At 42.0% G+C, this 10,028-nt stretch overlaps 1 protein-coding gene across 1 annotated transcript; it reads right to left on the bottom strand.

The window, feature by feature from the left end:
- Positions 1-6,140: 6,140 nt before the first annotated feature.
- LOC133916628 (tubulin alpha-2 chain-like) lies at positions 6,141-9,609 on the bottom strand. Its single transcript, XM_062360380.1, has 5 exons — positions 9,273-9,609; positions 8,551-8,765; positions 8,180-8,379; positions 6,743-7,251; positions 6,141-6,624 (listed from the first exon to the last, which is right to left on the bottom strand). Exons 1-5 carry the CDS (start codon positions 9,383-9,385, stop codon positions 6,315-6,317), a joined length of 1,347 nt encoding a protein of 448 aa, XP_062216364.1. The 5' UTR covers positions 9,386-9,609; the 3' UTR covers positions 6,141-6,314.
- Positions 9,610-10,028: the final 419 nt, after the last annotated feature.

Below are 10,028 nucleotides of genomic sequence, written 5' to 3'. Positions count from 1 at the left end.
GGCTTGGTGTTTCGCCGTTTGTCCTACACGATCCGGTCCAGCCCACTTGGAAAACTAGGGTGTGCAACCTCCAGCCCATCAAAAAACCAGATAGCTATCGAGATCCGGCCCATCTAAAAATGGATCGCGGATATAATCACGACCCAGTCCGGCCCGCCAGAATTAAGAAACATTTATCGTCGGGGCCCACCTGTCAGAGATCGGCTCTTCTACACGGCCCATATTCCTTTTCCCCGCCGGGCTCTGGCCGGAGAGTTTTTTCTAATATATATTTCAAAAATATTGTAAAAATAGGTGTTCTTTGAAAAAATTGCAGAAGACTATTTGCTCTTTGCAGGTCGTCCTTCCAACCAGCGATATGTTTAAAAATAAAAAATACTTTATTTCATTGCTCTCATAATTCAAAACACTAATGAAATAATCATAAAAAATTCTGAAAATTTTTGGTAGATCTAGCTCTCTAAAAAATTTTAGACAAAAATATGGTGTTTAAAATGAAAAACAGAAAAGACAAATCTCATTGAAGTCTGACATACTCTATATAATTAAATTTGTTTTTTCTATTTCTCATTGTACAAGTAATTATTTGATTTAAACTTTTTTAAGAACTAGATTATAGCATCTTCTACACTATATATTTTTTTAGAATTTTTCATGACTATTTCGATAGTGTTTTGAATTTTAAGAGCATATGATTGATGTATTTTATTTTTGTTACCTATGGTCAGTTGGAAATGAGACATGTTTAATTTTTAAAACTTGTCGTCCTTTGAAAGGTCGACAAGTGTATGTTGCATTTTCAGTGGGCGATAAGAGCCTAGGTCAGTAATTTTTTCAAACAAAAGACGATTTTACAAATTATTTATTTTCGAAAAATAAAAAATCCCGGCCGGACATCTTACCTCCGCCCTCCTCCATCGCCACATAAATCCGCGCTCGAGGGAAGCTGCGTGCATCGTTGGAGAATGAGGTGGTGTGTGCCGTATCGGCAGTTTGGCGTGGTCCTCACCGCCGTCTCCGTTTACACGCAGGTCTGCACACTATACTCTTCACTAGAACCCTACCTTTTTAATTGGAGTGGAGTAGCTCTTTTCTCCTGCATGCCTCATTTGTTTCCCATAACAAAAATCACCTTTCTTAGTTTCTATCATTAGCAAGTACTCTGACAAATCGATCGGCCCATCCAATTTCAGGTTGTTAAAATTTCTGAAAATGGTTACTATATCTATATGAAGGCATTCGTAAAAATGTTTCTCCTTATCTTTGGTATCTTATTTAGTGATCCTGACCCCTGGACAAAAGTATCAGTATGTACGGTCCAATATGATCGTAAGGAAGTTTTGCATTAGTAAATTCACCGAGGTGTATAGTTCATTGGGAGATGAGGCGAAATTGGATTTCCTATAGAAGATGTGCAATATAGCACAAAAACATTAGAGATGAGTGGATCATTGGAGGGGACTTTAACCTCATATACCAAGCAGAGGACAAGAATAATAACAACCTAAACAGAAGGCTAATGGGTTCTTTCAAGTCGGTAATTGATGATTTAGCTTGGAAAGAGATTAGTCTTAATGGGCGCAAATTCACCCGGTGCAACAATTAGGAAAACTCAATTCTCACCCACATTAACAGTTTTTTTGCACTGTAACAGTGGAAACTTCTCTTTCCATCTTGTTTCTTACATCCATTGCCATCCCTTATGTTGGATCATTGCCCGCTCTTCCTTCATGGTTATATATCCTCCTAACCCTACAAAGGTTTTCACTTTGAAAACTTCTAGCCTCAATGCTCGGGTTCCAGGAAATAGTCGCACAAGCATGGAGCCAACATTCACAACCAACAAACGCCATTAAGAAGCTGCACATCAAACTTGCACGCGTTGCGAAAACGCTCAAAAAATAGAGAAGATCAACAATTGGGGACACCCAGCTACAATTGGCCATTGTCAAAGAATTAATCCTCAGACTCGAGATGATGCAAGAGACACGTGCCCTCACACCATCGGAACACCAACTGCTCCAGCGCCTTAAAGCCCGCAGCCTAGGTTTAGTGGTCATTGAAAAATCAAGGAAAAAGCAACGCTTAAGACTCAATTGGATCAGACGTGGGGACGCTAATAAAAAAAATCATTTGAAGATTGCATCTCGCAAGAGGAAAAATTACGTACAATATATATAAACTGACCATGGGGTCATTTTTACAAAGGAAGATAAAGAGCTAGAACTACTATTAAAATTTAGCAACCATCTAGGAAGCCCCCCAACCAGAATCCACACGCTGGACTGAGAATACCTTCGCTACCATGAGACTGATCTAAGCTACTTGGAGAACCCTTTTACTGAAGAGGAGATCAAGACCATAATCCTCTCAATGCCATCAGAAAAGGCACGGGGCCCTACACTAGCCTATTCTTCAAAGTTTGTTAGGAGACCATCAAAAGTGACCAGTACAAGTTTTTCATCAGCTATATGCCTGCAACGGGACAACCTTTGACCTTCTCAACTCAACACACATGGTGCTACTCCCCAAAAAAGCAGACGCTATGAGGGTGCAAGATTTTAGGCCAATTAGTCTCATGCACAACATTGCTAAAATCTTCTCAAAGCTCTTGGTAAATAGGTTGGGTCCTCACCTGGATATTTTGGTCTCCACATGTCAAAGCGCTTTCATCAAAAAGCGATGTATTCAAGACAATTTCCTCTAGACACAAAAATTTGATTACAGGCCTACACAAAAAGAAAATCCCTGCTATCTTTCTCAAACTCGACATCGCTAATACCTTCGATTCCATTCATTGGGGATATCTACTGAAACTTTTACAAAGGCTAGGTTTTAGAAATAAATGGTGTGAATGGATCTCCATTCTATTTGACACCTCATCCTCCAAAATTATGTTGAATGGCAACCTAGGACCACCTTTCAGTTATGGTCAGGGGCTGCGACAAGGAGGCCCTTTATCCCCAATTTTGTTCATCCTCGCCATTGATCCGCTGCAAAAGATCCTGAATTTAACCACACAAGAGAACATTCTGTCAATGTAGCGAATATGACCCTTTTAGGGTATGCATATGATTTTGGTGATTAATGATATCAAAGCCAATGAAACTAACATATTTGTCAAGTACATACCTTAGTAGGTCTCATGAATGCAATACATGAATAAGCTACCGTAACCGGGACAAAGAATGATTGAATTGGAGAAGTCCCAAAAGAAAATGATCTCACCGAATGGTTTGACTCTCAGCACATTGCGCTCACCAGAGTATTTTTTACAAAGGGGGAGAAAGTTTTTGCACACATCAAATGGTCTGGCACTCTAAATATGGTGCACCTGGAGCATTTCTAGTGGAAGAAGGAAATGCACAACAGATCGGATGGTCCGACGATGAAGAGGTTGCTATGCCTGAGTGATTTTTCCAGAGAAGGTCTCAATGACTAGTTTGGCATGGTTGTATATGTCGGATGGTCCGGCGATAAAGATTGGCTACATAGGAGTATTTTGCACAAAGAGAAGTAGCGCGGTTTTGGCTTGAGTGTACATGTCGGATGGTCCGACGATGGAGTTGAAGACAACATCAGAATATCCGGTGTTCAGAATGGAGTTGAGTGGGGTTCCAACAGCTAGTTCATGGAGGATGTACACGTCAGATGGTTCGGTGAGTACAATCTGTTTACATCAGATCATCTGGTGTATACAGAAAAGTTGAGCCGTTAGGGCAACAGCTAGTCCATAAGGTTGATGCTATAAATACCCCTCCACTCAATCATTTGAAGGTGCTGAAGTCTAGAGAAGCTCACATACACTTGAGAAGATATCTAAACCACCAAAGTGCTTAAAGTGATCATCCAAGGTAATTAAACATAATTAGAGAGTGATTAGTGCTAATAGGCCTAGATAGAGTTGTTGCTAGGTGTTGCTATCTAGAGAGTGACCAATGAGTGATCCTATATTGTACCAAGTGGTACGCCGACACCTTGGAGTCTCGGTGACTCACCGGCACTGTGAGTCTTGGTGGCTCATGCTTGTTAACCCTTCGACTTGGTGTGGAGCGGCGACAAGACTATTGTACGGGGCCACGGGAACCCTTACCTTGGTGTCTCAAGCTCTAAAGTGAAGACGATGACAAAGTGACCGAAAGGGAGGCTTGGTGTGAGCCTTGCCTTTGTGGCTTGGTGGCTCAAGAGTTTATGCCATTGATACCATATGATGAAAATTTCTTGTATCGAGTTTGCTCTTTCTACCTTATTTTCATTTTTGTATTTACTTATTGCACTCTATCCTTGCATGTTTACCTTCATAGAGTAGTTTTCTAAGATAGGCTATAGGATGCAAACCTTTGTACGGTAGAGTAGAAACATTAGATGAACTTAGAGCATATTTAGATAGAAATTGATATAGGTTTATCCTATGAAGTTTTTCGAGCCAATTAGTTTTAAGTGTCATAATTCACCCCTCTTTAGGACGTCACCGATCTCTTCAGTCACCCATCCAAGCTCGGGCAGCAAAGATGTGCACTTCTCTTTATGCAGACGATGTAGTTGTTTTCATTAACCCAACTCCAGATGAGATTTAAGCAACTCAAAGCATCCTATCGTCCTTCGGCCAAGTGATTGGACTAAACATAAACTTTGCAAAAAGTGTGGCATATCCAATCTATTGTGAGAAAATTGATCTGGATGTCGTGTTGCATTGTTTCCCTGGCGAGAGGGAAAAAAATTCCTGCCGCTACCTCGGACTCATGTTGCATAATAGAAAGCTCAAAAGGATACACATGCATCCATTACTTGAGAAATTAGGGGCCCGACTACCAGGGTGGAAAGGAAAGCTTCTATCCAGAGCCGGTAGACTGGCATTGATCAACTCAGTTCTCTACTCCATTCCGACATATCATTTGATAATTTTTCCACTTGCAAAATGGGTAAAGAAAAAATGGACAAAATATGTCGATCTTTTCTTTGGAAAGGAGATGACATGGCGCATGGTCGCCACTGCATAATCAATTGGTCCACTATATGCAGATCGAAGAGCGTAGGTGGGCTTGGCGTACTAGATTTCGAGAAGTTTAGCAGGGCTTTGAGGCTTAGATGGTTGTGGTATGAATGGACTACCCCTCAAAAGGTTTGGGTCGGAATGGACACCCCCTGCAATAAGACCGACAAACTGCTATTCAAAATATGCACTACTGTAACTTTAGGAAATGGGGACAAGACAAGTTTTTGGCATAGTCGCTGGTTAGAAGGAGAGGCACCAAAATTTATCGCACCAAGTTTGTATAAAATATCAAGGTGGAAAAGTAGGATAATGACTAAAGAACTAACCAATAACAACTAGATTAAAGTCATCAACAAACCTGCACCTTGTGCAACTGTGTGTGCCTACATCATATACACAATGTGGAACATATGGAAGGAGCAAAACCAAAGGATCTTCCAAGCGTCTTCCAAGACTGCATGTGAGGTGGCCTACCAAGCCAGGCAGGACATTGATCAATGGAAAAGAGCTCATGATATTGCCACCTCGTAGTGTTTTGCTGTTATAGGTCTACTTTTCTTTTCGGTTACTCCTCTAGTAGCTTTTCTTCGTGTTATTGCGGTATTTACTAGGGCTATCAGTCTTTTAAACTTTTGTTCTCTTCTTCCTCTAATCTTAATTGAGTGGCCCCCCAAAAAAAAAGAATTTGATTAATCTGTTAGTGTCCCAGGAAGAACTGCACACACACATTGATCCAACGAACTGAGGTTCAGTGAACTGCACCCAAACGCCAGAGATTTAAGTTTTCGCCAGTGATATGTGAGGAATTATACTTTCACTGTATGCTGTATTGCTGTTGCTATGGTCTATCTCATATACTCACACCACAGGCTGTCACGTTGTCAATATGTTGAGTAAACAGTGGTTTCACGTTCGCCTTGCCCATTGATCAAGAAATGTAGCATCTGCTATGGTGTCCTCATGCTTCCCAATGCATAGCGCAACTCATATACTACCCTTGTTCTTTTTTATCTGCCCAACACGATCTCCAATAAAAGTAGTCTATTGGCATCTCTAGTTATATTCTAGCAGAATTTATTGAGAGTATAATGATACTGAAGTATATTGATGATGACAAATCTACTAATATAATTTTCATGAGACATACTTTAACACTAGTTTTTATTTGACCTCAAACCATCATACCGGTTCAACCAATATTTACACATCTACTCTGCCAGCCATGAACAGGTGAAATGCAATAACAAACAGGGAAAGAAACGGCACGCCTGGTTGACTGAAACCAAAGGAAAATAACCATGCATCCAGATCAGACAACTCAGTACTCGGCTTCCTCCTCATCGTCTTCAACATCAGCTCCGACTTCTTCATAATCCTTCTCCAGTACGGCAAGATCCTCCCTCGCCTCTGAGAACTCCCCTTCTTCCATCCCTTCACCGACATACCAATGAACGAATGCACGCTTTGCGTACATGAGATCAAACTTGCGGTCAATGCGGGAGAAAACCTCAGCCACGGCGGTGTTGTTGCTGATCATGCAGACCGCTCGTTGCACCTTGGCCAGGTCCCCACCAGGGACTACAGTTGGTGGCTGGTAGTTTATCCCGCACTTGAAGCCAGTAGGACACCTGTGTATGCAGCAACACAGAAAGAGGATCACATCTCATGTGCTGCCAAATCTTATTGTCAGAAATATTACAGACTATATCAATCTGACGTAATTTGGCAAGAGTTGTGAGCATATACCAATCGACAAACTGCAATGTTCTCTTGGTCTTGATTGAATGGACGGCAGCATTCACATCCTTTGGCACGACGTCGCCACGGTACATTAAACAACATGCCATGTACTTACCATGCCTGGGGTCACATTTTGCCATCACACTTGATGGCTCAAACACAGAATTTGTTATCTCAGGAACGGAATGCTGTTCATGGTAGGCCTTCTCCACTGAGATAATCGGAGCATATGAAGAGAGCATGAAGTGCATCCGGGGGTAAGGCACAAGGTTGGTCTGGAACTCAATTATGTCAACATTAATAGCTCCGTCAAACCTCAGCGAGGCGGTCAGAGATGATATAACTTGAGATATAAGCCTGTTCAGATTGGTGTATGTTGGGCACTCAATGTCCAGGGACCTCTTGCCTATGTCATAGATAGCTTCATTGTCAAGAAGCACAACGACATCGGTATGTTCAATCAGGGAATGTGTGGAGAGCACACTGTTATAAGGCTCGACGACAGCAGTTGAAATCTGCAACAGGAAATGGTTTCAGTACAGAGTATTTGTACTGTAACAATGACAAGTAAACCTCCTTCAGAAGATATTTTTTGTCATGTAAGTGCTAGTAATACAAATTATTTTTCTCCATCTACACTCAAGAATACAGATGAGCGATTATCAATCATGTATGTAGACAGTAAGGACTATTGTACTCAGTGGTGTAGCATAGTATTCCTATGCATATCCACTCACATCTTTGCTCCATTTACGTATGTGGCTGCACGTGGTGTCCATGCTTAATACTTAATATAGTAACCTCTCAAAGACATCTGCTAAAGAAATTTTTGTTACAATCAGTGATAGGTCAACGTAGCCCCAGGAAGAAGTCACACCTTTCTGCATGCTATGTCTCCTGACAAGAACAAATGAATAGTTCCACTCACTGACAGAGTTAGCTCAACTTAAATTCCATAAAGTATACTTTTGCATAGCTCTTCTAGAAACTTGGCAAAGGCAACATACTGGTTGGAAAAAAATGTAAAGGTCCAAAATAATTAGATTAGCTAGTCACAGAAGAGATGAAAGTAGGACATACTTGGCATGTAGACTTTTCTTGTGAAGATAATATCAGTTTGGTGAACCATTTTTTGTCAAATTGAGATTTTTGTAGTATAATAAAACTGTTGAGAAGTTGGAGATGTATTTGGCCACTGATACTATATTTGATACTTAGTCTTGTCAAATGACGATTCAAAATTACTATTGAAGTGACATTCTTGTAATGTTTACACTCCACGTAATAATACAAAATCTTCCATGATATGGCAATTTATTGTCAATAAGCAAACATGATAGGATAGCGTTCTCTAAAAACATGATAGAATAGCGACTGCCTAGACAAGAAAATGTGATGACAAATTATGTATACAGGAATGAGCTCAAAATGTCATGATGATACCTGTGGTGAAGGATAGATGGTGAAACCGAGCTTTGACTTCCTACCATAATCTACTGATAGGCGCTCTAAAAGTAATGAACCAAGTCCAGAGCCAGTTCCACCACCCACAGCATTGAAAACCAGAAAACCTTGGAGACCAGTGCAGTTGTCTGCCAATTTTCTTATTCGATCAAGGCAAAGATCTACTACTTCTCTTCCAACTGCAGCACAAAACATATTGTAAAACTTCAGATGTCACTCAGTTCCCAAACAGGATAGGTATTAATCGAGCATAGAGTTATTATTCCCTGATCAATGTTACATTTCAAAATTCTTGCAAATATTTTCTATCCTTCAGGAAATGGCTTAGGGAGAGGAACGGCATGTCACACCTGTGTAATGTCCACGGGCAAAGTTGTTAGCAGCATCTTCCTTGTAGGAGATGAGCTGCTCCGGATGGAAGAGCTGGCGGTACGGCCCAGTCTTCACCTCGTCAATGACAGTGGGCTCCAAATCGACGAACAAGGCCCTTGGAACGTGCTTCCCTGAACTCGTTTCACTGAAGAACGTGTTGAATGCATCCCTCGCAATCCCAAGAGACGTATCACTGCAAGCCAATGGGCAAAGACTGAGGATTGGATACTGTAAAATTGGTGAGCTAGGCACGTAAATCGGCGGCAAGTCGCAACTATACTCCCTGAAGCTTATTCCACAAAACAGGAGCTTGTTTTATATGAAGATTTTTTGTCATTCGATCGTGTCCCTATTTTCATTTTTTAAGCAAGTGGTTTTGAACGCAGGGATGTCATTAAGAACAGTACTGATGGCCGAAACTGAAACAGATTATCAGATCATCCAACAAAAAATCCCTAGCTTTGCATCTTCTGACTGTCATCCACGATTGAAGATCGTCCACAGGATTATCTCCAAAATTAATCCTTTTTTGAGGCTACTGTTACAAGAACCAAGAAAGAAGGCAGCGCTACTATCTCACAAATAAATCATTATCTGGTTTGGAATCATCATCAATAGACCATTATTTGACAGAATTCTCAAGGAAGGTGAGAAAGCAAAAGGTCATAAGTGCGAGAATTGGAACAGAAAGGGACCTCACCTGGGCATGAAACCGTCAGGCTGGATGCCATGCTCGAGGCAGTAGAGCTCCCAGCAAGAATTCCCCACCTGGATGCCTGCCTGACCGATGTGGATGCTTATTATCTCCCTCATCTATCTCGTTCCCTCTCTCTCCCTCTGCTTCTCTGCCTTGGGAGTTACAGGATCAGTACTTGCACGAGGAAGAAGCCTGAGAATCGAAAAGGCCCGCAGCACACGGAGAAATGGCGTGCGGCAGAGCAGAAGGGAAGGAAGAAGGACAAGCTCAGCATAGTGGCGTCAATCGGAACGTTCTTCAGAAAGCAAAAAGGGTCCGATGGATTGCACTACACACACGTCGGACTAAAAGTCACCCGAATGGACAAAAATTACTAGGTGTACCAGCTAATAATAGGGGACTACAGGCTACAAAAGACTCGAGATGATGGCCATCTACTCTAATCTGTCTGCTATGCACTGGCAAGTGCTGTAACTCCAGGCAAATTTGTTTCTAGAATGTTTCTAAAAGCATCTTTAACCGACTACTCCGCGGCACGGGCGGGGCGGGTGAGGGGGTGATGACGCAGTGTGGGCGAGCGAGCGGGTGCGGGGAAGCGCGAGCGGTAGGTGCGGGGCAGTGCAGTGGCACGGGAGGGGCCGTGCGCGGGCGCAACAGCGCGGGTGAGGGGCCGGATGAGAGGTCGGATGAAGAGTCCCTAGATGTAGGGGGTGAGGAAGGAGATTTGAGAGTTCCTCAAAGAAAAGTGGCTGGATAGAG

This window comes from Phragmites australis, chromosome 4 (assembly GCF_958298935.1).
Source record: "Phragmites australis chromosome 4, lpPhrAust1.1, whole genome shotgun sequence".
Lineage (NCBI taxonomy): Eukaryota > Viridiplantae > Streptophyta > Magnoliopsida > Poales > Poaceae > Phragmites > Phragmites australis.
The sequence above is the reverse complement of the archived record's forward strand: the minus strand, read 5'-3'. Positions and strand labels throughout refer to the sequence as shown.

Excerpts from the sequence above, each read along its gene's own strand:
- LOC133916628 (XM_062360380.1), bottom strand. The coding sequence starts at position 9,385 with ATGAGGGAGATAATAAGCATCCACATCGGTCAGGCAGGCATCCAGGTG. Across the intron at positions 8,380-8,550 it reads TGCCCGTGGACATTACACAG|TTGGAAGAGAAGTAGTAGAT; the intron begins GTGTGACATGCC and ends TTTGTGCTGCAG. Across the intron at positions 7,252-8,179 it reads CCATCTATCCTTCACCACAG|ATTTCAACTGCTGTCGTCGA; the intron begins GTATCATCATGA and ends TTCCTGTTGCAG.